The 27,729-nt window shown below is 31.9% G+C and overlaps 14 protein-coding genes across 14 annotated transcripts; 5 read left to right on the top strand and 9 right to left on the bottom strand. All coding sequences in view use genetic code 12, as the record gives it.

Moving 5' to 3' along the window:
• Positions 1-181: 181 nt before the first annotated feature.
• On the bottom strand, positions 182-2,392 carry CTRG_00176 (uncharacterized protein; the record flags this gene model as incomplete). The annotated part of the gene is made up of 1 exon (XM_002545349.1): positions 182-2,392. One exon carries the CDS (start codon positions 2,390-2,392, stop codon positions 182-184), a length of 2,211 nt encoding a protein of 736 aa, XP_002545395.1.
• Positions 2,393-2,906: 514 nt separating this feature from the next.
• Positions 2,907-4,703, bottom strand: CTRG_00175 (uncharacterized protein; the record flags this gene model as incomplete). The annotated part of the gene is made up of 1 exon (XM_002545348.1): positions 2,907-4,703. One exon carries the CDS (start codon positions 4,701-4,703, stop codon positions 2,907-2,909), a length of 1,797 nt encoding a protein of 598 aa, XP_002545394.1.
• Positions 4,704-4,851: 148 nt separating this feature from the next.
• Positions 4,852-5,244, bottom strand: CTRG_00174 (uncharacterized protein; the record flags this gene model as incomplete). Its single annotated transcript, XM_002545347.1, has 1 exon — positions 4,852-5,244. One exon carries the CDS (start codon positions 5,242-5,244, stop codon positions 4,852-4,854), a length of 393 nt encoding a protein of 130 aa, XP_002545393.1.
• Positions 5,245-5,757: 513 nt separating this feature from the next.
• Positions 5,758-6,555, top strand: CTRG_00173 (uncharacterized protein; the record flags this gene model as incomplete). The annotated part of the gene is made up of 1 exon (XM_002545346.1): positions 5,758-6,555. The coding sequence occupies one exon, from the start codon at positions 5,758-5,760 to the stop codon at positions 6,553-6,555; it is 798 nt and encodes a 265-aa protein (XP_002545392.1).
• Positions 6,556-6,704: 149 nt separating this feature from the next.
• ZCF25 (Zcf25p) lies at positions 6,705-8,645 on the bottom strand (the record flags this gene model as incomplete). Its single annotated transcript, XM_002545345.1, has 1 exon — positions 6,705-8,645. One exon carries the CDS (start codon positions 8,643-8,645, stop codon positions 6,705-6,707), a length of 1,941 nt encoding a protein of 646 aa, XP_002545391.1.
• A 1,139-nt stretch (positions 8,646-9,784) lies between these two features.
• On the bottom strand, positions 9,785-10,642 carry CTRG_00171 (uncharacterized protein; the record flags this gene model as incomplete). The annotated part of the gene is made up of 1 exon (XM_002545344.1): positions 9,785-10,642. The coding sequence occupies one exon, from the start codon at positions 10,640-10,642 to the stop codon at positions 9,785-9,787; it is 858 nt and encodes a 285-aa protein (XP_002545390.1).
• Positions 10,643-11,059: 417 nt separating this feature from the next.
• CTRG_00170 (uncharacterized protein) lies at positions 11,060-11,623 on the bottom strand (the record flags this gene model as incomplete). The annotated part of the gene is made up of 1 exon (XM_002545343.1): positions 11,060-11,623. The coding sequence occupies one exon, from the start codon at positions 11,621-11,623 to the stop codon at positions 11,060-11,062; it is 564 nt and encodes a 187-aa protein (XP_002545389.1).
• A 698-nt stretch (positions 11,624-12,321) lies between these two features.
• BGL2 (glucan 1,3-beta-glucosidase) lies at positions 12,322-13,251 on the bottom strand (the record flags this gene model as incomplete). Its single annotated transcript, XM_002545342.1, has 1 exon — positions 12,322-13,251. One exon carries the CDS (start codon positions 13,249-13,251, stop codon positions 12,322-12,324), a length of 930 nt encoding a protein of 309 aa, XP_002545388.1.
• Positions 13,252-14,353: 1,102 nt separating this feature from the next.
• Positions 14,354-15,358, bottom strand: CTRG_00168 (putative methyltransferase; the record flags this gene model as incomplete). The annotated part of the gene is made up of 1 exon (XM_002545341.1): positions 14,354-15,358. The coding sequence occupies one exon, from the start codon at positions 15,356-15,358 to the stop codon at positions 14,354-14,356; it is 1,005 nt and encodes a 334-aa protein (XP_002545387.1).
• A 305-nt stretch (positions 15,359-15,663) lies between these two features.
• Positions 15,664-17,040, bottom strand: BFR1 (Bfr1p; the record flags this gene model as incomplete). The annotated part of the gene is made up of 1 exon (XM_002545340.1): positions 15,664-17,040. The coding sequence occupies one exon, from the start codon at positions 17,038-17,040 to the stop codon at positions 15,664-15,666; it is 1,377 nt and encodes a 458-aa protein (XP_002545386.1).
• Positions 17,041-17,701: 661 nt separating this feature from the next.
• On the top strand, positions 17,702-18,556 carry IDI1 (isopentenyl-diphosphate delta-isomerase; the record flags this gene model as incomplete). Its single annotated transcript, XM_002545339.1, has 1 exon — positions 17,702-18,556. One exon carries the CDS (start codon positions 17,702-17,704, stop codon positions 18,554-18,556), a length of 855 nt encoding a protein of 284 aa, XP_002545385.1.
• A 390-nt stretch (positions 18,557-18,946) lies between these two features.
• LAB5 (putative lipoate synthase) lies at positions 18,947-20,080 on the top strand (the record flags this gene model as incomplete). The annotated part of the gene is made up of 1 exon (XM_002545338.1): positions 18,947-20,080. One exon carries the CDS (start codon positions 18,947-18,949, stop codon positions 20,078-20,080), a length of 1,134 nt encoding a protein of 377 aa, XP_002545384.1.
• A 573-nt stretch (positions 20,081-20,653) lies between these two features.
• Positions 20,654-22,810, top strand: HOS3 (histone deacetylase; the record flags this gene model as incomplete). The annotated part of the gene is made up of 1 exon (XM_002545337.1): positions 20,654-22,810. One exon carries the CDS (start codon positions 20,654-20,656, stop codon positions 22,808-22,810), a length of 2,157 nt encoding a protein of 718 aa, XP_002545383.1.
• Positions 22,811-24,272: 1,462 nt separating this feature from the next.
• On the top strand, positions 24,273-27,602 carry BEM3 (Bem3p; the record flags this gene model as incomplete). Its single annotated transcript, XM_002545336.1, has 1 exon — positions 24,273-27,602. One exon carries the CDS (start codon positions 24,273-24,275, stop codon positions 27,600-27,602), a length of 3,330 nt encoding a protein of 1,109 aa, XP_002545382.1.
• Between the last annotated feature and the right edge of the window lie 127 nt (positions 27,603-27,729).

The raw sequence follows: 27,729 nt of genomic DNA, 5'->3' as shown, positions 1-27,729 counted from the left end.
CATTCCTTTTGCTATCGCGGACTATTTGACTAAATTTGCAATTAGTGAATGATCAATGGCAGCTAAAATCACATTCATTCTAATAAAAAAAAAAGTATCATTAAATTTCAACCATAGATAAATTAATGTAAACTATTTACTCTATTAAAGCAAAGAAAAAACACTACATGAATCATATGACTTAACTACTATTCTGTAATGTTTTATTTACAAAATTTTGAAACATCGAGGTGATATATGAAACATTATCAGCTCCACGATCACCAAAATTCTTGAAATTGATAAAATTACCCATCTCATCATCCTCTTCTTCATCCTCATCTACTCCATCATCTTCGTCATCTTGTTCCATATCATCTTCATATCCACTTTTTTCATCTTCTTCTTCATCTTCTATTTGTCGTTCATCAATACCAAAATTGGTCAGTATATTGGTTTGAACTAATTTCATTATATTTGCATCAAATGGGTTTTGATCACCATCTTCTTCCTCTTCCTCTTGCTCTTCTTCTGGTTTAATCAATTTCAATTGGTTAGTGTTATAACTATTGCAATATTTACATTTCAACCCAAGAATATGATAGGAAGTATTACATTTCCCTCCACAATCATTACATGATATAATACATCTCCATGAATTATAAGGTGCAGGCAATGGATTCAGATTAATCTCAACATCTAATATTCTATATTGACTTTCAACATTGGTGACAGTTTTCTTACATATAGGACATTTGGATGAAAATTTAGTAAATTTGGCATAACATTGTTCATGAATAGAATGTCCACATTTCATAAATACAACTTTGTGAACCAGCGAAAACAAATCTTCATTACAAATACAACAATTAGAATGAGTGACATCAGATAGACATTTATGGCGACCTTTTAAATCTATCGACAAACATGTGTTACAGGTATCACAATGGAAATAATCCTTATCTAATCCCAAACCTAATCGACAAATACCACACTTGTCACAATGATATATGTCCTTAGTTTGATCATTATCATACAATATACATTTGGAACAAAAGTAATTGGCCAATTCTTGCTCACAGTTGATACAATAATTAGATTCTGGAACTTGTGGAGTGTTACAATGCATACACAAGATATGTTTCACTTCATTTCTTACCAATTTATGATCCATATTGGCTGCATCATGACAAAATCGACATGAATACCATTTAAAACATGTAGGACATTCAATTTTACAATTGGTTTGATAATGAGAACATCCAAAAATTGTACGTAATGAATCATGATAAGAAGGCTGTAAATCAAGCTCCGTGAGAATAACTTCTTCATCGGAATTTTCCTCTTCTTCTTCATCATCATCATCCTCCTCTATTGGGCTATTGCCTTCTTCATGAATACTTACTTCTTCTTCATCAACATTATCAAGTGGTGCAGGTTCTTGAATTACTAACTTCTCAGACTTTAAAGGTTGCAACAAATGTTTATCATCTTCTGATATTTTATCATTAACATATTTATAATAATTTCCCATCATTAATTTCGTAACTAATTTATTCTTACTATTTTGACCAATAGTCAAATTTTGAATTTTTTTGATCCTACTTCTCAAAACATCTTGTTTAGCAAAATCATCTAATGAATTCAATTCTGTCAATTCACGAACTTCATCTATAGTTAATCCATCAACATCACTGGTTTGTGATGTCAATCCACTATCGTTATGATGATGATAATGATGATGATGATTATACCTATTTCTTCTTTTAATTGATCCGTTCCTAGATCCTCCAGGTTTAACAATTTCATTAATTAAAGGTTGACTTTTATTCACAATCTCACCAATCCCTACTGGTTCAGTAATTTCATCTTCTATTTCTTCTTTTTCATCTTTACCATCTTCCATTTCACTAAAATCATCATCAGCAGGTAAAAAAATCGTTTCATTAATGACTTCCGTCAATGGTTGCAATCTTTCAATGGCGGTTGTAAAATTAACACCAAGCTTTAAATCATTTAAAAATGTATTCATTTGAATTCTTGTAGATACTGCGGTTTTAATAGCATCAATAATAGTAACATCAGTTTCATCATTAGTTTCATTATCATTAATACTACTCTTGTTGTATTGTCTTTGGTAGGAATTTTTATATTTAGCCACATATTTAGAAAATTCCTGAGAGAAATTCTTCATTTCAAAACTTGGCATTTGTGATAAGAGTTTCTCAGTTGATAAATAAGATGGAAGGAAATTGAAATTAATCATTCCTATTTGATCTAAATCTCGTGACATATCATTTATATCTTCTTCTTCATCATCATCGTCTTCTTCTTCTTGGTCAATTAATTCTTCGGGATCTTTATAATCATCTAGTGATTTTCCATGATTGATATTTTCGTCTATTGATGTCATGATTCTAAATATTATAGGTAATAGAATCTGATACTATCTCTTTCTTTCTTTCTTTTTTGAATTACACTAGAAATAGTCCTGGAAGGTACCAATCAGTGTTTATCTAATGAATTCTGGGGTTTGTAATTGAGTTCATGTAAAAAAGGATAGCAACACGAGAAAAATATAACTGACAGTGAGAAAACCAAAACCAAAACCAAAAAAAAAAAAAAAAAAAAATTTTATATGATTGTGCGTGTGTTGCCATTTTCGTTAAAGTTATGATTAATCCTGAACAAGTCCGCGGACCCAACAGTAACTATACGCAACATTACAATATCCGTCGACGGAAAAAACACACTCTCTCTCACCCAGCTTTTAGCCATTCAGAAATCAGAATGTATATATGTATGTATTTCGTATAAGACTTATGTGTAACGTACAGAAAAAAGTACAAATATCAAATGATAATAATGATAATAATAATAATAAAAGCCCAACATTCTAAGAGCATCGCCACATATTGTCTTCTCTTTTACCACCACTCAGGGGCATCGTATCCGTTGGGTCTACTTGAACAATTATATCCTGTTTCAATATTATCAAATTGACAAACCGGTTTAAGTGTAGATAACATTCCTTTGAACGCATCAGAATATTCTTTAACAAAATATTTCTCATCATTAAGTAAATTGGGTTGTTTGGTAATCATGGCTTGCATAGCTGTTTTGCTGATTTTATCAACTGAATCATAATATCTGATTTTCATAAAATCTTGATAAATTTCATTTTGAGTAACTTCAGATTTCCAAGTTTCTTCAGGATATGTATCTTGTTTCAATAACAATAAATCATATTGAACTAAACTTGAAGAACACCAATAACTACCACCAATTTTATTTCTTTTATATATACCCAACATTATAGCAATTGCTGCTAAACAACCGGTACCATAATCACTCATTGGGAATGGAGGAACCATTGGTTCATTTTTGCCAAATGATAATCCTTGAACCCAAGCAACACCACTTGCACAATCAGCAATTTGTTGCCAACCTGGTCTATGACTCCATTCACCAGTAAAACCAAAACAATTCTCTGATCCATAAATGTAACCTTTATTACGAGAAATAGCCAATTCGGCAAGTTTATCTTTACCATAACCTAATTTGTCAATTGCTCCTTGACGATATCCATCAATTATAACATCAGCATCTTTAAGTAAATTTTCAAATTTAATTCTATCTTCTGGATTTTTCAAATTAAGATTAGTGGTATGTTTACCCATATTTGCATCAAGTTGAAAAAATGGAACATCTGGTAATGTATCATCTGAAGTTACTTTAATAACAGTGGCTCCATATTCAGCTAAAATCTTACCAATTGTTGGACCAGCAATAATACGGCATAATTCAAGAACTTTAACACCTTCAAGAATTTTATGATTATTTGAAGGAATAAATGCAATTGGTGGAGTTGTAGTTTCCAATTGTTCAATTTCAAATGGTGGAAGTTTACTAATTACTTTACCATGAGGGGTAGCTAAAAAATCTTCTTGTTTTAAAGCTTCAACTCCTGCTTGTTTATTCTTGTTATTTAAAGCTTCTAATTCATCCACAGTAAATTCATCCAATTTAGTCTGATAAATCTCCACGATTTTATTATAATCAGTTAAACCTTTAATAAATGGTGGTAATCCAATCATTTTCAAACATGTAGATGCTTCTAATGATCCATGAATATGATAATATCTATTTTTATCTTTAGTTCTGTATAAATTAGCAGACATTCTTCTATAAGGATCCGATTGAGCTTCATTCAAATCAGTTGGTTTTAAATATTTCAAAACTTCTTTCTTATCAGTTTTGTAGTATCCATCAATTGAAGAACAATAAGTAGACATTAAAAATAACAAAGCATGATGTAAATCAATATCACATTTACCTTCAACAGTCCCATACCTTTCTTCAGCTAATTTAAAAGCAACCAAAGCTTCTAATCCTTTCAATGCAGATATAGTTTCAGTTTGTTTTAATGGTGTAGGTACTAATAATTCACCTGATTCATTACTAAACTCAAGTTTATCAACATTGGCAGCAAATTCTTCTGGAAGTAATGGCAAAATGGAAGCAAGAATCTTCTTGATCTCTTGAACTTGGGTAACTGTCATTTGTAAATACTTGATGTTATAATATGTTGTAAGATTGTTTGTTTGTTTGTTTGTTTGTTGTTGTTTTTTTTTTATTGTGTTGGTTGCAGAATGGTGATCTTTATATATACAGTATCCGATGAAAACGAAAGATGAAAGTGCGGAAAAGTAAATGCGCGACATGCACCTTAAAAACGGATTTTTGTCCTTTTTAGTGGGTTATCTTTATTTTTTTGCAACCTGCATGTGTCCGGAATTACTCAAAAACAAGAAAATAATTTTATTTTTTATTTAACACATTATGCATAATTCCATACATTTACTATTAAGATTACTTAGTTAAATACACTTGATAGAACTCCATTTTATAATTGCCATTATCTAATTGAACAACCTTCATATGAGCTGCCCATTCAGTGGTTGCTTTATTTCCATCTTTTAATAAATAATCTACATATCCATTAATCAATACATCATTGGTGGAAATCTCAGCTACATTTTCAACAACATGATTTCTAGTAGAAACTTTTTCCCACATTGATTTTCTTAATTGAGTGATTTCTTCATGTCCTTTAACTTTAGTTAACCCCATAATTAATGGACTCTCAGTAGTAAAATATTCAAGATAAGCATCTGGTGTAGATGGAGGAGTATCTGACGCTTTGTAGAATGATGTAATGAATTTCTTAAAATTTGGTTCAATAGTTGATGAATAATTTGTCATTCCTGTATAATGAATTAATATTAAAAACCCGGCCGGATATTAGTCAAGAGTGGAATAATCTTTTCTTCGTTGAATCAAAAAAAAAAAGAAGTTGGGGTAATAATTGCTATTATTTATAAAATAAAAATTACTAATACTTTCAAGGATTCTTCTTTTTTTTTTTTGGATATTGTGTCTTGAACGAGTACATATCCGTACTTTATTTTAATTTAGATTTCCGCACATCCGCATTCTTTTCTTTTCTTGTTCCGGAATTCCTTCTTCTCCTCTCTCTATAATCAAACCCCTCCCCTTTATTATCATTTCCGCAATCTAATTTAAAACCAATGGATTTGCTATCATAACGTAAACCTAAAAAGATATATCCATTCTAAAGAGCAAAAGTAGAATATAAGAACAAACCAATGTGAAGCATAGTGAGTAAAACAAAAAAATAAAATAATGTTGAGTTGAAGTTAAAGGATTTCAACAAGAAAAAAATAAAAAGAGGAACGAAAATTTCAGAATCAAATCATGAACAGTGGATTCACTACAAATCATCAATTCTATACTTATATTCCATCAACAACAACAACAACAACAAGTAATAAACTTTTGATATTTTTACATGGTTTAGGTTCATCACAGAATTTTTATTATTCTTTAATTTCTTATTTTACTGATTTAAATATTCTCTTAATTGATAATGAAGGAGCAGGAAATTCAAAATTATTTCATGAAAATTTGACTTTAAATGATTTATCAGAAAATGTTGTATCGATAGTACAAGAACTTGGATTTATTAATCATGAACTTATTCTTGTTGGACATTCAATGTCAGGGATGTTAGTTAATTATATGAATCTTTATACTAATTTAAAAATTATTCAAAATATTTTAATTGCTCCTGTTCATTCAACTAAAGAATTATCTAATGCAATGAATTCAAGAATTGATATATTGAATAAATCACAAGAATTAAGTCCTTTAGCAAATACTATTCCTATATCAGCTACAGGTCCTCAAAGTACTGGATTACAAAAGGCTTTTATAAGACAATTAATTTTGGGAAATTCCGTCAAAGGATATTGTGCAAATTGTAAAGCTATTATAAGTGGTGAAAATTATGAATTTAATTATGAGAAAATTAATGTTCCTACATTGTTAGTTTATGGAGAATATGATAAAACATCTCCTTGGATAGGATGTATTGAGGAAATCTCAAATGGATTATCAAAAGTGGTTACTTTAAAGAAATTACCAGTAGGTCACTGGATAGCTATTGAAGATGATCAAGGGTTGGCCACTCTCATGAAAGAGTTTATTAGATGAGATATAAATAGATATATATACATATATATTAATAGTACATTTTTTAAAAAAGAAAAAATCATTTAAATCATTTAAATCATTTATGTGTGTGTGTATATATTTTTGTGGTTGTTTAAATCCATTTTTTTTTTTGGTAAGGGTTGAGGTGATCAAGTCTTCCCAGAAGTTGATGAATCGCCATTAAATAATAAATCATTCATATCACTATAATACATGAATTCTTCAAGACCTTCCGCGTTTGTGGTTGAAGGAACAAAGAATTGTTGGAAATTGATAATATTCTCAAATGGAACATATTCTGGAGGGGTTGAATCAGTTCTTGAAGTATCTCCTTGTTGGAAAGGTGTTGGAATAGGTAAAGAAAGCTCTTCGGGTTTTACTGCATGAACTAATCTGCTGACTATTGAATGAAATCTATCAGCAATTGGACTTGTTGAACTGTAAAAATACAATATTGACCTCGCAATATAAAGTTGTTGCAAAAGTGCATCACTTGAAAATTCATCTTGTTCGTAATCAGGATTGGTTTGACGATAAAGAATTGTTAATCCAATAATCAATGCGGCTTTTAAACAACAATTAGCAGTAACGTACAGTTCTACTCTCTTTTGATTGTGTTGTGTATAAATATGAATAACTTGAATAGTCAACACGGCAGCTTTTGTGGTTGCCCCACAAAAATTCTTCAACACTTTTTCTTGTTTGATATCTTGATTTCTCTTGAATAATAAATACATGAAAAAGGGTCTTCCCAATAACATAATCCCATAAAGTTGTAAGATATGTACCAACAAAATTGAATAATTATCTAAAATCTTATCAATTTGGATCTCACTTGGTAAGTTTATACTCCATTTTTTCAACTCAATAGCAATTTTCTCCGCACGAAGAATATTAACTGTACCATTTTGATAAAAATTCTGAACAATGTTGCCCAAAATCTTTGCAATTTTCGTATTCTCATCTTGACAAGTCGAACCTTCAGGAGTGTCATCCCAATCATAATCATTAATACTTAAGGGTCTTCCCAACAATACAGAAGAAATTCGATCACATGTATATAAAGTCTTCCAAAGTTTCCTTCTATGAGTAACATAATCCAGACCGTGAAATGACTCATTAACAGTTTTTCGATGTAACCCCAAAGCTTGAGCATTTCTAATGGCATTACCTAGAATCATCCAACTCAGAGATCTTCTTGAAGTAGATTGATAATAAAAATACATTAATAAACTAGTCTCTGTCATCCATACTCGACCATCGTCGAGGATATTCTTTATTGATTCAAATCCACTTTCAAAGAATTCAACAGATTTAACCCCAATCAGTTGAGCAATGGGGAGATTTAATTTTTCGGCAAAAAATAATCCAAGAGCAAAAATCAAATGGAAAGCTGCCATTCTCTCCGAGGAAACCTTTAAAGGATCATCATAAGCTTCATTTAATTTTCCCAGTAACCATAAACGATTATAAATGTACCATGTTTGATTGATATTGGAATCAAATATATCAATTAAAGTCATGGCATCTTCTTTTTTGGGAAGTTGTAATATTTTGCTGTTTTTAACATGAGCCCCAGAATCAATTATATTGACGGTGTCTGGGTCATTAGTAAACTCAGATTCCCCGCGTACTGATAAAAAGATCTTTCTTGATTCAAATAATAAAGAAAGTGGACTACTTTCTCCAACATAGCGTAATCTACCATCCTTATCATAAAGTAAACGTAAATTCTTACCATGATGAGGACCATTGGGTTGTTGTTGTTGTTGAGGAGGAGGAGGGGGTGCTGCTGCTGCTGCTAGTACTTGTTGCAGTTGCGGTTGCAAGCTTCCGCCATTAGTTGTAGCGGTATCGACCGATTGAGTTTGATCATCGACAGGGAAAGAAAGTAACGGTTGTAAATTCTTTGGGATGTATTCCGTTGGTTTTTGAATCTTGGAGCCCTTTGTAGTGCGTCGATCAACTATACTGAATATACAATCGATTTGTTTTTTCAAACATAAATTGCAAGGCGGTACACCTGAACATTTGTACTTTCTTTTTTTACAATAATCACAGGCTCTCGATACCTTTGTCCTTCTCTCCATAGTTGATAGAATTCCCTTTTAAGCTAATGAATAAGAAAAATAAAAAAAAAAAATTAAAGAATAAAAAAATTGAAATTCAAATCAAAAAATAAAAAGAATCAACAATAACAAAGACAATCGAAAAAAAAAAAAAATAGAAGGAAGGAAAAAGCCTTAATAGTTATAATAAATTCCGATCACACATCCGCACACTCATTCTCACAAATTACACAACAACTAGTTTTCCCAACGACCGAAAGAAAGAATGAATGAAAAAAAATTTTATTACTAAGAACAGCAAGATATCATCATACATTATACATGCAGATACATGCAATTATAATAAAGCCATGATTTTAAAAAAAAAAAAAAGAATAAAAAATATTATCCTATACCTGTCAGTATTCGCCAACAATTGACCAATAAATGAGCAACAATTCCGCTGATTCCTCCACTTTTCAACTCAATTTCAAATAATCTACACGGCAAAAATTGACATAATCTATAATTCCTAATCACTCATCTCGTAGTTTATGAATAATAGCAATGATAGGCAAATTATACACTACACTGAAAGAATACATCGTAAATACACAATTTTCTATTCTCTTGTATTGTTTTTGTTGTGTGTCTCGGAAATGTGTCTAACCAAGTTGCTGATCTATGTTTCAGTTAAGCTTCCCTTCTCACATTTGCCACAAACCAAACGTGCATGTTTATTCGTTTGGTGTATCTTCTGTTATTGTGGCAAATTTCCGACTTCGGGCCTTAAATCCGCAGAGCAATAATTGAATAAAGAGAAGAATATTTTTAATCAACTCAACATTAATCCTCTGTCTATATGTTTTGTTTTTTGGCGATGTTCATAACCTTAGTTAAAATAAACAAAAAAAAATGAAGGTGAATACCTCGGCTCTATCATTGTGGCCAAGAAGTGCGTGTTAAGCAACTCTACATCAATGCGTAAAAGATGAACAATAGCATTCATTAACTTCACAATATAGAATTATTTATCTTCTCTTCTCTTCTCTTCTCTTTTCATCATCTCCTCATCTCCTCCAAAACATGGCTGTGTCAATTGATACCCCAAAACCAAAAACGAAAAAAAATACAGTAGTGCGCCAAAATTAGTGCGATAAACCTCCTGATTCATACAGATCTTATTTCTTGTTTTCTCTGGCCCTTTTAATGGACTCCTCGGTAGCTAAGGAAATATCATAGTCCAAATACCAACCACCATCTCTTTCTTTAAATTCAACAATAATATCATCTTTGACAGCATGAACTGAATCATTCTTGGTATATGGACATTCAGAATCATAAATTTGAGTAACCAAAGTATGGTATTCTGGATGAGATACTCTCCAATGGATGTGACTTGGTCTATGTGGATGTCTATCCATCAATAATAATAAATCACCTGCTGGTCCATCATATGGAATAGGATAAGAAGTTGGTTTTAAACATTCAAATGAATAATTACCATCATCATCAGTATAGAAAGTACCTCTTAAATTGAAATCTGGACCATCATGTTCCTTTTGTTGACTATAAAAACCAGCACTATTACATTGCCAAACTTCAATTTTAGCACCAGCTAAAGGTTTACCATCAACACTAGTAACTTTACCAGAAGTTAAACATCTTACATCAGTTGGAAGTGCTTTTTGGACAATGGACCCGCCATTTGGATAAACTGGTGAATTTGGTAAATAAAATGGACCTAAAATAGCTGATGAAGTATGAGTTGAATTTTCTGATTCATTAGTTAAAGCATCAACTAAACTTTCTAATCCTAAAATATCACATACTAAAATACCTTCATTTCTTTTATCATCTGACATTTGTCCAATTCTATTGATGAAATTAACTCCCCATAACCATTCTTCAGTGGTTAATTGGTTTTCTCTGGCAAAATCATGGATATGTTGAATCAATGAAGAAATCATTCTTTTAGCCTTTGGTGTAGCTTTTGGACCCATGGAAGCTTTAACAGCATCAGTAAATTCTTGAGACATTGTATTAAAATAGTTGTTGTTGTTATAGTAGTAGTTGTTGTTATAATTGTTGTTTTATTTGATTGATATTGAGATATATCTGTTATAGAACTATATAAAAGCTGACAAAAATAAATTTACTTCATTGATAAGGAAACTCCATCTCTATTTATATTCATCTTGTTTGAATTGCGGAGTTGTATGAAATAATTATATTATTCTCAATCGTTTGTGGTCTTATCCCCACACTTTATTGTACTTAGTCTTTGTTAAAACCTTAATCTCGTTTTTTGATTAATCAACAAGTAGGAGCCCCCCTCCTCCGCTTTGCTTTTCCGGGTGGAAAAAAGGCTCGATTTCCGAGAAAATGGCGGATATCTGCACCTATTATTAATCAAGTCAAATATCATCAGTTTTATTTTTCATTTTTCATTTCATTTATTCCTTCTTGATATACTTTTTCTTTTTTGAAGTTATAGTTCCGGTAGGCAACATTGTAGCATTATTCAGAGTTAGCCACATCGGCTGTTTCTTTTTCCCCGTTAAATAATCAACAAGAATCAATTTATAATTTTGAAAAATCTCATCATAACTAATATCAACTTCTAATGTTTCTCCTTCAAAATATCGTTTATATTCCGATTTCCCATTATCTGAACAAGGATCACTAATTAATTGTCGACCATCATTTTCAATTGGTTTAAGAATTAATTTACCTTTATGAAAATGGTATTTTCCATGTTGCCATCTAAGTATAGCTTGAGGACAATTATGATCTTTATTATTAGGTAAAATTATATATTGAGCCAGTTCAAAATGTCCTTTATTATCAAATGAATAACTAATCCCTGGTAATTTGGGTTCAAAAAGTAATTCCCGTTTAGGATCAAAAAATGTTTCCCCAGTAATTACTTTTCCGCTTTGACTTTGCCATGTTCCTTGAATCGCGGAAATACATCTCAGATATAATAATACTGAAAATAATAAAACAAAAACCAACATTTTTTTTTCTGTTCTTTAATTTGCTCTTTTCTTTTATATTTTTTTAGTGGGGTTTATTAAAGTGATTAAGTGTGAACGTTTAATTTGAAAAATCCATTGATCGGTTATAAAATCATGGAAATAGATATAATGTTAAATATCAATTTAATGATTGGTGGGGTTTCCTTAAATATATTTAGATTAAAGTGGTACGATTTGTAGACATATCGGACTTTCTTATTCTCTCTCCTCCTCCTTCCAGAAATTGGAAGAAATTAAAGCAAGTCCAAGGAAATGAAGGGGGTTTGCACTTGATCGGAATGTGTCCCCACATTTGAGTGCTTTCTACGGGCAGTAAAGTACTCTTTGATATCAAAAATAGATCGGTTTCTAAAATGAGGTGCAAAAGACAGGTTTGAGAACTCCCTTCCAATCATGCAGGTTCTTTTTTTACAATCCGATTTGTAACAAAGCTCATCGTTATTGATTTATGTAACGGTTTGCAATCTTACATGATTTTGTAACCAACGACGAAAATGTATATGTAAATGCTTTTTTCTACTTGTTTCTTTTTTTTTGCAAATAGGATATTCTAAAACGATAATCATGAAAATAAAAAAAAAATCTACTTAAAATTGAATGAAAATAAAAATAAAAATCAACTAGCAAAAAGTTAATACCCCTTTTTCTAAAATATAAGAAATGAACTTCATACACATCTAGGAGAAGTCACAGGAGATTGGGTATTTCAATTTTCTAGAAGAATCCCAAACACCCCAACTGTTTTCAACACCTTGAGTGTCAGAAGTGGTTGGTTTCCAAGTTTCATCAAAGGCTTCGAAAACAGAGACTGGGATACCCCAAGCTCTTAAAGCACAAATAGCTTTTTGGTAATATTCAGCAGCATTATCAACAGATGGCTCAGCAGCACCAAAGTTTTGACCTTCAGTTGGCCATCCACTTTCACCAACCCAGAATTCAATATCAGTTTGACCTTTGGCAGTTTGGATGGTTTGTAAAGCTTGCATAGCATCATCAAAGAAAACATAAGAAGCATTGGAAATATCAGATCCTTGCCAGTAAGCGAAAAAGTTGGCATAAACAACATCAGAAGCAGAAATGACAGCATTGGCGGTACCATCAGCAATGACGTTCCAACTTTCAACAAAACCAGTTGGAACACCTTTATAAGAGTCACCGTTTTTATCTTTAGTGTCATTGATCAAATCTCTAACTTCATTGATAGCGTCGGCTAAAGCATCAGCAGTCATGTCTTTTCTGTATAAAGCTTCAGAACCAACCAAAAAGATCTTGACAGTAGATTTGGAGATGTTTGGCAAGTAGTTAGATAAAGCTTCCTTTTCAGCATTGAATTGGTTTGGATCATCTGGCCAAACACCCAATTGAATTTGGAAACCTTCTTCTTCAGCAACAGGACCCAAGATTTTAAGGGTATCACAGTTGGAAACAGAGAAGATCTTGATGACTTTGGCGTAGTTTTTGATGACATCTAAATCGGATTTGTAATCTTCGGCAGTTTTACAAGAACCGTCGTTGTTTTGGACACCCAAATTGAAACCCAAGTCACCCATACCTTGGACGGCGGTGACAAATAATGGTAATAAACCTGCTAAGTATTTGAATTGCATTTTGTTATCTTATTCTAATTACTTCTTTATAATGACCAAAAATGATAACGAGAGTATAAGAATAAAGTAGTAAAGTAGATTGGTTGTAGAAATTCAAACAAAAAAAAATATATAGTAGTATGAAAGAATGTGGTGAAAAAAAAAAAAAAGAAGAAGCACCAGTGAACGAAAGAGAGTGTGTGTGAGAGTGAGAGAGAGAGAGAGAGAGATCTCGCAAGAAAAGGAAAAGAAAAAAAAAATTATTAAGGAGGGATAATACAAACAAAGGGAAGAGTAACAAAACTGGAAATTTATTTCTCTTTTAATACTGTGCACTACCAATTGGTGTTTATTCATTACCCAATTCGTCAGTTTTGTAACAGGATACACGAACATGTATACTAAAAATAGACAGAACATTCTTCAGTTGATCCTGCTAAAAAAAAAAATTCATTCTTCCCCCGGTTAAACTGGTGATTTTTTTTTTTGGGAAAGTCTCTTAGTGTTGTTCCAGTTTGGCTTAGAGATCTAGAATCTTGTCTGTGTTAACTTTGGGGTCAACTTTAAAAACAAAAACCCTCTCCCGTCAGTTCCTTAAAGAAAGAACAATTTCAACTCTGAATAAGGGGGTAGGAATATTCTATGGATGAATTGTGAAAAAGTTTTTATATCAGATCGTATTCTCTTTCAAATATTGCCTCTGTGTTGTTGACAATTTTAATGGATATCAGAATTTCAAGACAATTTTGAAAGAAAATCTCACGAAAAATTACTCCATTATTATTCCTAACAACCATTTCTATAATATTGATTAATTTTGCTTTTATTATATCAAAGAACTATCTCTAATTATAGTTAAAAACTTCTCTTCACCATGACATGTCCTCTGACACCATTGCCATACTATTGCATATGTTGAATAAGATCAAAAACGTAAGGCCACCCCCTTCATGCATTAAGAACTGATATACTGTTTTAAAGAGAAAAAATTTATAAGCATACTACAACCTCTTCTATGCATTATTCTAATCTATATAATCATTCTACACCTATCAGTTAGTCTATGAAAATTGTTTTCTTATGTGATATTTGGTTGTTCTTATATCAATCACGTGACCATACATCACGCGAGTTTAGTTAATGCGATCATAACTGCATCTTCAACTTTACAACCTGAAGGAATAGTTAATTTATTATCGAATAATTGATGAACATCTGGTTGATAATCTTTCAAATTACCCAAAACAACTAAGATATTGCCTTTAATTTCATTAATTTCCGGTAGGTCAATTTTATTATTACCAAAATAATCGTTACAATTGACATAAATAGTATTTGAATAACCATCAGGAATTGAAGATTGAATGAAAACTTTATTAAAATCACCATCATCTATCATTCTTACATGATAACCAAAAGCATTTTTATGACCTGAATTTCCATACGCTTTTTTAGCAGATACAATTGTTTTATTTTTTAAATCAACTGTTACTCTTGAATAAATTGGAATTTCACGTTTTATATCTAATTTAATAGCTTCTGATTCTCCAATATTAACATATTTACTAACAGTGATTTTATGATCAGCTTTAACTTTTTTATTTTTCTTTTTAATAAGTGGTGTTTCACGTGGAATAATCATACCTTCTTTATAATTCTTATCCATATCAATAGTAGTTATTTTAGGTAATTTAAATGCATATTTAAATTTAGGTAAAATATTGGAAAATTTCTTATTTAAATGTGGTGAAAACATTGATTTAACTAAATATGGTGGAGTAATGAAAAATTGCAACAAGCTAGCAGCAAGTAATGTAGAATTATCTTCTTCCTGTTCTTTTTGAGTATTGTTATTCATAGATGATTTATTATTAGTATCATCATCTTCTTCAAAAACAATTTTTTTACTCTTTTCTTTAGATTTATTATCGTCTTCTTCCTCTTCTTCTTCTTTTGGTGCTTTAAATACAATAATTTCGGAGATTTTATAAATCGTAGCTGCTTTGGCAATTTGATAGATAATATTAGTTATTTGTTCTAAATTATAAGCATTCTTGGATGATATAACACTCGATGGTATACAAATTGAAATACTCGTTTCTTCTTCTGCCTTACGTTTGATTGACATTATTTGATATTGACTAATAGTGAATGATGATGAGCTTCATACAAATTTTTTTTTTTTTTTTTTTGCATTTTTTTTTTTTCGCTTTTCATTTTTCTTTGATGAGGATTTTGTATTCTGTACAATAAGTCTTCTTTACATGTATATTTTTTTTTGTATTTATACAGTTTCTGTTTTTATGAATTTTTATCTATCGATTGACTATGTAAGTTCTTTTATATTTTTTTGCTTTTTTTTTTTTGGGAAATGAAATGGAAACGGGTGTGAAAAATTAACGAATGTAAGAGCGTATAAAATCTCTAAATCATCTATTCAGCATCTTGTTCTTCTTCTTGTTGTTCTTCCTCTTCCTCTTCCTCTTCTTGTTCATCAGCAGCTTCATTCAATTTAGCAATTCTTTCTTTAGCTTTTTCAATGTTGGCTTTGGTTTGTTCTTCTTGTTTTTCTTCAAGAGCGGTCAAGGTTTCTTTCAAAGTCTTGATGGTACCTTCAACTTCTTCTTCCTTGGTTGGGAATGGAATGGCCAAGTCACTCAAAGCAATAACAATATCTGGAGCAACAGTAAAGTTCTTTGGTTTGGATTGTTTCTTGGCCTTGGATTTCTTACCTCTAGTACCAGCAAAGAAACTTTCTTGTTCCTTCTTAATAATAACAACATCTTCTGGGAAATCAATCTTTCTCAAGTTGGTGTTGGTTGGCAAAGTAGAAGTTTCAGTCTTCTTGGTTGGTTTGACATAAGATGGGTCAAAGTAGTTCAACAAATTGTGGATAGAATTGATTTCTTCAGTAAAAGCTGGAATAGAAGCTTCAGCCAATTCTCTTTCAGCTCTTTCCCTCTTCTTTTGTTCTTTTTCTTCTTCCAATTTTTGCTTGTATTCTTCATCACGTCTCTTCTTTTCTTCAGCCAATTGTTTCTTGAAAGCAGCAAATTTTTCATCAAATTCACTTCTGATCTTTCTAATTTCATCATATTTGGCATCCTTTTCCTTCTTGATGGCAGTTCTTTTATCGTACAATTCATTTCTTTTAGCAATGATGGATTTGTTGGAATCGTTGATGGTGTCCAATTCTTTTTGAATTTCTTCAAATTTAGCTTGAACTTCCTTATTGTGAGTAGCAGACAATTTCTTCTTCAATTCAGCAATCTTTTCCTTGTCTTGATCAATCAAAGCTTGAGTCTTTTCAATTGAACCAAAATCTTTACGTAATTTACGCAAAGAAGACATTTCCTTAACGTATCTTCTTTCATCAGCCAATTTCAAGTTACCAGCATCAATCATACTATCCAAGTGGTTAATTCTAGCATCGATTTCAGCAGCATTCTTAAAGTTGTTCTTTGAAGTTTGTTGTTGGATTTCAGCAATCTTCTTTTTCATAGAAGAATCAATAGTTTTAATTTGGTCATTAATGGTTTGACGTTCATTTTTACCTTGAGATTGTTTAGCAATCAAGGTTTTCAATTCAGCTTGCAACTTGTTTCTCTTTTGAATAACTTTTTCATCAATTTGAGCCTTAGCAATTTGAGCATTGATTTCATTGTTGGAAAGATCTAATTTTTTAATTTCATCTTTCAACTTGTCAATTTCTTGTCTAATAGCTTTGTCATCTGGACGTTTGATGAATTTTCTGTTAGAATTAGTTGAAGCAGAAGCAGAAGATCCGGAAGTAGTAGCAGTTGGAGCCATGGTGTCTATCAGTATCAGTAACAAAAAAAGAAAAAGAAATATCCAATAAAAAAACCGTGTGTGTGGTGGTTAATGTGGAATAGGGTAATTAGTATAATGTGAGTTGTCCCTTTTGGTTGTAAACCTTTTTCAACTCTCTCTGATTTTATTTGATCTGTTGTAAATAAATTTTGAAAAATTTTCTTCCTACTTCCACGTAGGTCGATACTTCACTGTGTGTGTGTGTGTGAGTGAGTGAGTGAGAAAATGACAACAACAGCAGAAAAATAAAAAAAAATACAATTCTGGCACCATCCACACGACCTCCTAATGTTTTATTATTTTTGATCTCGCGTAATATAATTTTGTTTCTTTTGTTTCTCTTGAGTTTACTTCGCGCGCACACACACGCTCGCGGACCTTTTTTTTTTGGCTCCCTCCCGTCCAAACTTGGTTTGGTCCAGAAAACACCAAGCCAGGTCGACTTAATCTTGCATTGTTCGTGGTGTGGTACCTCGAGAAGATTAATTAAGAAGAAGAAGAAGAAGAAGAAGAAGAAGAAAAAAAAAAATTGTAACCAAAGATATAACCAAAAAATTTTTTTTTTTTTCTTTTTATTTATTTACTTATTTTCTTTCTCTTTACATTGCAAAATTTTCAATTTCAAGCATACTTATAAAACATGTCAGCTTATGAGAAACTAGTATCAAGCCTTTCACCTAGTGATATCTTATCCAAATGGCCAGAGGTTACTCCATTAAAGAAAATATCAGGTATCCCAAGATCAGCTGATTCAGAAAGTTCAAACAACAGTTCCCAATCTGAATTATTTGATGGTCATGATGAGGAACAAATTAGATTAATGGAAGAATTATGTATTGTTTTAGATTATGATGATAAACCTGTTGGAGCTGGTACTAAAAAATTATGTCATATTATGGATAATATCAATGATGGATTATTACATCGTGCATTTTCTGTGTTTTTATTTAATGAAGATGGGAAATTATTATTACAACAAAGAGCTGATGAAAAAATCACTTTCCCATCCATGTGGACTAATACTTGTTGTTCTCATCCATTATGTGTTCCAAGTGAATTGGGTGTTGCTGGTGAAACCAAGGATGTAAATAATTTGGATAATGCTATCTATGGGGCCAAAGTAGCTGCACAAAGAAAATTGGATCATGAATTGGGTATTCCAATCAGTGATACTCCATTGGATCAATTCACTTATTTAACTAGAATTCATTATAAATCTGCTAGTGGAGATGAAAGTTCTAAATGGGGTGAACATGAAATTGACTATATTTTGATATTGAAAGCAAAAAATGACATAACTATTAATGCAAATTATAACGAAGTTAAAGATTTTAAATATGTTGATGCTAAAGAATTAAAAGAAATGTTTGAAGATGAAAATTTGGTTTTCACTCCATGGTTCAAATTAATTTGTCAATCTTTCTTATTCAAATGGTGGAACAATTTAAGTGATTTAGAAAAATTCCAAGATACTGAAATCCATAGATTACTTTAGATAGCACTGCTACACTACACTACACCACACCACACCACAAAAGAATAGACAATTTTTTTTTTGGTACCAGATGTTTTTTAATATATGATAACCTAAACTGTCTTCTTCCTCTTACTTTCCTCGTAAAAATAAACGGTTACAGTGCTGATCTTTTTAACTCTGATGATTCGCTCCTTTTTTTTTTGTTTAGTTTTTGATGCCTTTCCTACTTGTGATGGCTTTTTCTAACTCGGTATATGTCGGGAGTCAAATTTGACTTCTTTTCAACTCGGGAAGAGAGAAATAGAGCCCTAAAATAAAAAGAAAGGAAAAAATTAGAACAAAAAAAAAAAAAATTCAAAGGAAAATACACTTCCGGAACCCATCAAAGTCCCATACTTTATTATAGAAATGATATCAAGAACACCATTATTTAGAACATCAATACCTATTCAACGTACACTTGCAACAAATGTTAAACCTCGAAGAAAAAGAACAGTATTTACTGATGAACTTAATAAAGGGCCATCATTTGAAGATTTTGTCAGTGGTAAAGCTAAAGATATGATGGAAGATCCATTAGAATTAGCTAGAAAAGATCCTAATGCCAAATTACCAAAATGGTTAAAAGTTCCTATTCCAAAGGGTAAATCTTTTCATAATGTGAAGAAAGATGTTAGAGAATTAAAATTATCTACTGTTTGTGAAGAAGCAAAATGTCCAAACATAAGTGAATGTTGGGGTGGTAAGAAATCAGAAGCTACTGCTACAATTATGTTACTTGGAGATACATGTACTAGAGGATGTAGATTCTGTTCGGTTAAAACTAATCGTAAACCAGCTGCTCCTGATCCAAATGAACCAGAAAATACTGCTGAAGCAATCAAAAGATGGGGTTTGGGATATGTGGTATTAACTACTGTTGATAGAGATGATTTAGTTGATGGCGGAGCTAGACATTTAGCAGAAACTGTTGAAAAAATTAAACAAAAGGCTCCACAAATTCTTGTTGAAGTTTTAGGTGGTGATTTTAGAGGTGATTTGGATATGGTTGAAATATTAGCCAATTCAGGATTAGATGTATATGCTCATAATTTGGAAACAGTTGAAGATTTGACACCACATATTCGTGATAGACGTGCTACTTATCGTCAATCATTGGCTGTTTTGGAAAGAGCTAAAAAGACCAAACCTTCATTGGTTACCAAAACTTCATTGATGCTTGGATTTGGTGAAACTGATGAACAAATTATGAAGACTTTAAAAGATTTACGTGAAATTGGATGTGATGTGGTTACATTTGGTCAATATATGAGACCAACAAAGAGACACATGAAAGTTGTTGAATATGTTACTCCAGAAAAATTCGACTATTGGAGAGATACTGCATTAGATATGGGATTCCTTTATGTTGCTAGTGGTCCATTGGTAAGATCTTCATATAAAGCAGGTGAAGCATTCATAGAAAATGTGTTGAAAAAGAGAAGACATAATGTTGGTGAAACACCAAGATTACAATCTGTTGCTAAACCAAGTGTATATTAAATATAAAACTTGTACAATATGAACACACACACACACACACACACACTACGTCATCGTCAATATAAGAAATGATCTGCTTCAATGTCTAGCGATGTGGTTGTTTCAAGATGAAACAGTGAAAATTTCATGCATCATTCTCTTTATTTATTTATTGTTATTGTTTTGATTTGATGATTGATTTTGTGCGAGAAAATTGCAGTCGCACAAGCGCAACGAATTAATGAATGAATGAACACCTATACCCAAATACAAAGAAAACCATCCTTCATCAACAACTTTAAGTTACAGTTTGGTATTTGGCTTTCCTTTTCTTTTTCTTTTTATTTCATTGCTATTTGTTTGACAGTTTCTTTTTCCTTTTCTAGATTAGTTATTACAATATTATCTTATCCTAAATTGGAAAAACGAAAGGGGGCGCTACAGATATATCTCATTAAAACTCCCAAGAATAGTTTATAAATAACTCGTGATTTTTCTGAGTCGTTCCAGGTTTAGTAAAAAAAAAAAAAATAAAATAAATTTCACAGATCATCGTCATCATCAACAACAACAACATCACTACCACCCTTCATAATGGCTCTGACCAATCATTCTAATGACAGTGAAGATTCATTGATTGAAGCTTTTGAAACAACATTAACAATACGTCCAACTACTACGGAATATGAAGATGATATCTCCATAGATCACACCACATTACCAAACACAACATATAACTTCACATCTACAAGTATTGTTGGAATTGAAGAATTGGAAGAAAATGAACAAATTCTGGAACAAATCCCAAAGTTTAAAACTAAAAGAAGATATAGTTTACTACCTAAAATCACCGAATTTAAGAAGACTGGATCTCCGGGTTTGGAAGAATACTATAATCAACAAAAAATTGATCCTAAATTCGATGCAATTTTAAAACCATCTCCATTACTTGATGAATCATTAGAGAAATATTATCATACATTTCATGATTTTTTAACTTCAAATCCTCATATTGAGAATGAATCACCAAGATTCCTTCACGATTCAAGCAAAACTTTAGTATTATTATCTCCATATTCAGCAGAACATGCATTTGGTAGAAAATGGGTTACGAAATCATATTTATCAACTATATTTGAACGTCCTCAAAGATTATTGGCCAGTTGTATTGGGGTAGCTGCAGCTGTTACCATGTTTCCATTCTATTATAAAGTTTCAAATTCTACTAAAAGAGGATCTGTATTTTCATCTCATGTTCGTAAAATTCATGGAAAAAATTGGCCAAAGAAATTATTTGAATTATGTTTAGAATCTCATGAAAAATTGAATAAAAATGAAATGGAAGTTCCTAATGATTGGAATACTGGTGATATTTATTTAACCCCAAAAACCATCAATGCAATCGAAGGGGTAATCGGTACTATTGAAACCGCAGTTGATTCATTGTTTCTGAAAAAGAAGAAGGAGAATCATAATTTAGCATTTGTTGTCATTAGACCTCCAGGTCATCATAGTCATGCATGTTTACCAAGTGGATTTTGTTTACTTAATAATGTACAAATTGGTATTGAATATGCATTTGAACAGTATGGAGTTACACATTGTGCAATTTTAGACATAGATTTGCATCATGGTGATGGATCACAAGATATTTGTTGGGAAAGAGCAGGTTTTACAGGTGATTATGGACAACAAGAAGAGGATGAAATCATTGATCCTAAATTAAATCCTCGAGATGATTATGGTAAACGATTTGCAACTTTTCCTAAAGTGGGTTATTTTTCACTTCATGATATCAAATCTTATCCAACAGAAATCGGATATGCTACTAAAGAAAATATCAAGAATGCATCCACTTGTATCATGGATCATGATTTAAACATCTGGAATGTTCATTTACAAGAATGGTCAAATGAAGATGAATTCTATAAACATTACCAAACCAGATATGTATCAATTTTGAATCGAGCAAATCAATTTTTGAACAATTCAAAGAAACAATATGAACAAGAATATCAAGAATACTTGGATCAAATGGCTCAATACAATAAATTTTTGCAAAAGCCACATTTATTTAACCAACCGGTAGTTCAACCAACTCCACCACCTCCATTTAAACCATTAATTGCCATATCTGCGGGATTTGATGCATCAGAATACGAAAATCCACAAATGCAAAGACATGGTATCAATGTTCCTACTTCATTTTATGCTACTTTTACAAATGATGTTGTCAAATTAGCTAAAATTCATACCAATGGTAAAGTATTATCATTTTTAGAAGGGGGATATTCTGATGGGGCATTATCTACTGGTATTTTCTCCCATTTGATTGGATTAAACAATGATGATGAATTTTTATGGAATCATTCATGGGGGTCCAATCAAGTTATGAAAGAATTGATCAAAGGATGTAAGAAAAACTGGACTCCTTATAAGAAACCACAAAGTGATATAACTATTTGGGCTAATGAAGTGATTAAATTAGGTAGATCAATGATGCCAAATGCTGTATTACCAGCCAATTACATTTATGATGATCAAACTAAATCAGCAAATAATAAACACATGAATAAAATGGTTAAAGAAATTTTGGACCGGGGTAATTCAAGTATTAGATTAGATAGTCCAATTAGAAGAGATCCTGATGATGAAAGAAAAGTTATGAGACATACTAGATCATATCATAAGAAAGTAACTAATTCCAATAATAACCATGGTAGTGGTAATGTCAATAGTTTATACGATTAATTAGCATAGATATATATATAGCACATATACAATAGAATACATTGTGTATAGTTTAATATTCTCCTTCGTTGTAAAACAAGCTTATGACTTATTACTTGTTTCAGAAAGTAGCCTAAACTTTAAAAAAAAAAAAAACGAAAAAATCTTGACACATATTGATACTGTAAGTATTCTTATTAATTTCCTTAAACGGATAAAGAAGTATCTAAATAGGATTGATGGTTGAATATACAATCAATTGAAATATGTTATATTTTTATTGTTTCCGCCGCATTCTTTCTATGTGTGGTAGCGGGGGGGGGGGGCGACGGAGAAGCTACTACGTAACAGTAAAGAGGCCCGGCGCGGTGGGGGGAGAAGATGGAACCCACACTCATTTACGTTATTCTTCTTGTGCAGATTTACAACGAGAATGCAATCTCGATACAATTATTGTGGAGTATGAAATTTGATTTATGAGGTGACACTGTACATCCGAGATTAATGCAATGTATGATTTATTTGACACCGAGAGAGATGAGAGAGAGAATGAAATTATTGCTTGTTAACGACGGTTTATGCTAGAGACTACTTGATGATGATGAGTATCCCTCTACCTAATCCAGTAAAAATAAAATAAGCAGATGGTTGTAACCTTATAATATGCAAGAAACCTTAAAAAAAAAATAGAGTTCAACACAGTTTCCTAATTCATTCAAATATTGAGTTGATGCAAAACAAGGAAAAAATTACTGACAATAATGGACATCATCAATACGGAGGTCCATCATCATTATGAGTAACATCTTATGTAACAACCATGAAAATAATAATTAATTAATAAATAAATTAACAGCGAGGCAATTTGTAAATGAGAGACAACAGGGAAAAAAAAAACAATTACATGTAGTACGAACAATTATTACGCGTATCATTCTCATAATTACAATTTTGATAGGTAACTGTGATGATGATGAGCCGATGATAAGTTGATATTGATTAACAATTTACACTATTCTATGATCGACGTACTTTTCAATTATAGTACCCCTTTGTTAATCAACGTACAAAGGTGCAATGAAACACGACTTTCCTGAAATTGTAAGAAAAAAAAAAAGAAAGAAAGAAAAGAAAAAAATTTTTTTTTTTCACTGTTTATACACGTCCTTCCTTTTCTCACACTCACATTCACCCCCGTAAGCAAAGATAATAAATAAACAACAAAGAAAAAAAAAAAGAACCATCGTCAAATTTATTCAAAATCATAAATACCCAGACAACAGCTATTAATACTACGACCACATTTACAATCTTTGATTATTAGTCACTTTGTGTTTTTAAAGAATTGATACTTTAATTAAATCATTTCATTGTTTATTGCTCTATCATTTTGGTAAAAGTAAAAGAGATCAACAACTAGTTCTTCCTCTACTTGTTTTTTGCTTTGATATTGGCTATTCTTCTTTTTTTTTTTTTTCCATGAATGTCGAGGTCTACGACTACAGTTATGACAAGCACAATGCCATCACAATCAGATGAATATACTCCTTCCCATCCTAATTTTGATCGTTCACAATTATCGGATTCTCAATATATAGAGCAGTTGATTTTTGAGAATAGGGAATTACAAACCACGATAGACAAACAAAATACTCATATTGCAAATTTAAAGAAACAGCTAGAAACTCTTCGTCATCTTCACCAACAACAGCAACAGCAACAATCACCAAGAATTCAAACATCACAACCGACCCTGTTGTCATCATCAAACTCATCACCTTCACCTATTGCAAAATCACCAACTTCTCCTCAAAGATTGGTTCCCAAATCCCCAAAACGTCCCACTCCGTTATCTCCACGTCCCTTACGTTCAAATCAAAATGCCAATAGTTTTGCGTTGGCTACTCCTGTGGATGATAGATTCCTGAAAGACCAAATTCATGAACCACGACCTTCACCATCACAACCTCCACCACCACTTCCATCAACTTCACCACCACCACCACTACAACAAAAATCAGAACAGCCAGCACAAGACGATGATGACAATAATATTGATAATAATAATGATGACAACAAGGAAGTAGTAGTAGTAGTAGAAGAAGAAGTACATGAAATTCCAATTAGATCTTCCAGACGAAGACGTAATTCACTTGATACAAAATCCACCGCCGATAAAAAGGCATCTTATATATCCGTGGAATCTTCGATAGCATCTCAAATTCCAAATTCCATATCCAACAATTCTGGGTTGTCATCTAATAAAGGAAGAGACGAAGATAATGAAGATGAGTTCCTCAACAAGACAGCAGACGACTCTTATTCAATGAAATCTGGTAACGCAGACTATGATATTTCTGGTAATCGTGGTATTCGTAAGAGTGCTACCCACACTACATTGAATACTATGGAATCAATTGATTCAAATAGAATGGATGAAAGTCAATTTAGCACTTTGGATAGCGCAAAATCACATACCGAAACATCATCAGCAACAGCTGCATCTGCCAGAATATATACTCAAGGTAAGACAATTGCCAGAAGTTCAAGCAGTGTGGGGTCCACTTATAAGTCATCAAGGATTAAACCTCCAGGATTACAAAAGAAACCAAGTGATACAAGTATAGTTGATTTAGCCCCTCCAACCTCATTGAAAGTTGCTGTTGCAAATTTAGGCTCACCTGTGGAATCACGTTCACCTCAATCACAATATGACACCCCACCAAGTCAATCAAGTTCAACATTTAGTAATAACAACAATATTGATAACCAGTTGGATCCACCCTATGAGTTAACCAACCAAGATGTGGTCACTTCAAGTACAACATTGACTGGAATGACATCTTCACATGCTACACCTACACCTGTATCAAGACCACCCACATTGAATTTGCCTACACAACAACCATATATTTCGCCACATGGTGTATCAACGCCAGTAACTCAACAATTACCTTACGAAAATGTGACACCCAGACCATCATTACATTCCCCTGCAGGATCTGCAACAAATATCCCACAAACTCCACAGACTCCAGGTTCAAGTTTTAATATCATACATACTCCTAAGACTGATATGGATGAATCAACATTGTTTATCAAGCCAGACGAATTTCATACAATTTTCATATCCGTTGTTAGTACAATAACTGTCAATTCCATGAATCAAGCCGCCAAAAAATCAGATGATCCAAATATAACGATAACCATTAATGATAGAGAAACGAAAAAGGAAATGTGGAAAATTCGAAAAACTATATCGCAATTGGGTGCATTTGATCAAGAGATTCGTCCAATTCTTGAATATTTCGGATTACCTCCATTACCAGATAAACAATCCTTTTTCACATCCACGCCAGCAAAAATTGAAACCAGAAGATCAGCTATGCAAAGTTATTTCAATTCAATATTTGTCATGCCTCATATTCCAAAAATGGTATTGTATAATATTTGTAAATTCTTATCCTTAGATTTTGTCAACCCCTTAGATGATTTCAAGAGTGGGGCAAGAAAAGAAGGATTTTTGGTCAGACGATATAAAGGGTTGGGCACTAACTGGAAGATTAGATGGTGTCAAGTTGATGGTCCCTATATGGAAATTTATGAAAATCCAGGTGGCCCAATGTTGGAACAAATCAAATTATCCGGGGCTCAAATTGGTAGACAATCTACTGATTCAGTTGCTGAAGATAAAGGATATAGACATGCATTTTTGGTTATGGAATCTCAATCAAGTAAAAAATTGCATTCTTCTATACCCAAACATTTCTTTTGTGCTGAAACAGATGAAGAACGTGATGATTGGGTTACTTCTTTGATTGAATTTACGGAGGGATCACCAGAATCAAGTGAACCTTCTTCGCCACAGAGATTAGGCAATGGCAGAGATGAGAATATAGATAATCTACTCACACCAAATACAAAAGTTGAAATCGGCAATGATGAATTGAAATCAATAAACAATGGACTCACCCCAGCTTCAATAGCTGCTTCATTTGCCGATTCAATCTCGAATTTTTCCACCACGATAATTAATGAAGATATTACTAAGAAACCGAAAAAGAGAAGTATATTCCCATTTAGAAACAGAGCAAATACTACCGACTCAGATGCATCCTTGGCAACAGCATGTCAACAACTACAGCCACCACACAATACATCCACTGAAGAAAATTCATTCCATTCTATGCCATCAACTCCACAGGAAGATCTTCAACAAGTACTTGATAAGATGAATTTAGGAGAAGAAGTAATTCCAAAATCTGTATTTGGTAAAGATATCCATGCTGCATTTGAATTATCCAATCATTCATATCATGGTAAACAAATTCCTTCGATTTGTTTTAGATGTTTAGATTTCTTGGAACGTACTCATGCAATTTATGAAGAAGGAATCTTTCGTATATCTGGTCGTAAAGCAGTTATTACAGAATTACAACAACAATTTGATCGTAATTTGGATGTTGATTTATTTACTAAAGATTTAGGTGTTGAAGTTGATATTGCCACAATTGCAGGATTATTTAAATTATATTTAAGAATGTTGCCAAATCCATTAATAAAATTAGATTCTTCAAATTTAATGCAATCAGATAAAAGATTAATTAGATATAAATTACAAAATCAAGATCCTATTAGATATGATTTAACTTATCTGATTTTATATTTCTTAAATCTGGTTATTGGTCAATCTCATATAAATAAAATGAATTTAAGAAATATTTGTATTGTTTTTGAACCAACTTTAAATGTTTCAAGTGAAATTTTAAGTTATCTTTTAGAAAATTTTAACGAAATTTTTGTACATGTATAGATTATGATTATTTCTTCACACACACACATCATTATAATAAAAGTATCTTTCTTTTAATTGTCAACTAATTTAACATTATAATATATCTGTCTATATCTACATCCACATTCACATTCACATCCAAAAA

This window comes from Candida tropicalis (genome assembly GCF_000006335.3).
Source record: "Candida tropicalis MYA-3404 genomic scaffold supercont3.1, whole genome shotgun sequence".
Classification (NCBI taxonomy): Eukaryota; Fungi; Ascomycota; class Pichiomycetes; order Serinales; family Debaryomycetaceae; genus Candida; species Candida tropicalis.
The sequence above is the reverse complement of the archived record's forward strand: the minus strand, read 5'-3'. Positions and strand labels throughout refer to the sequence as shown.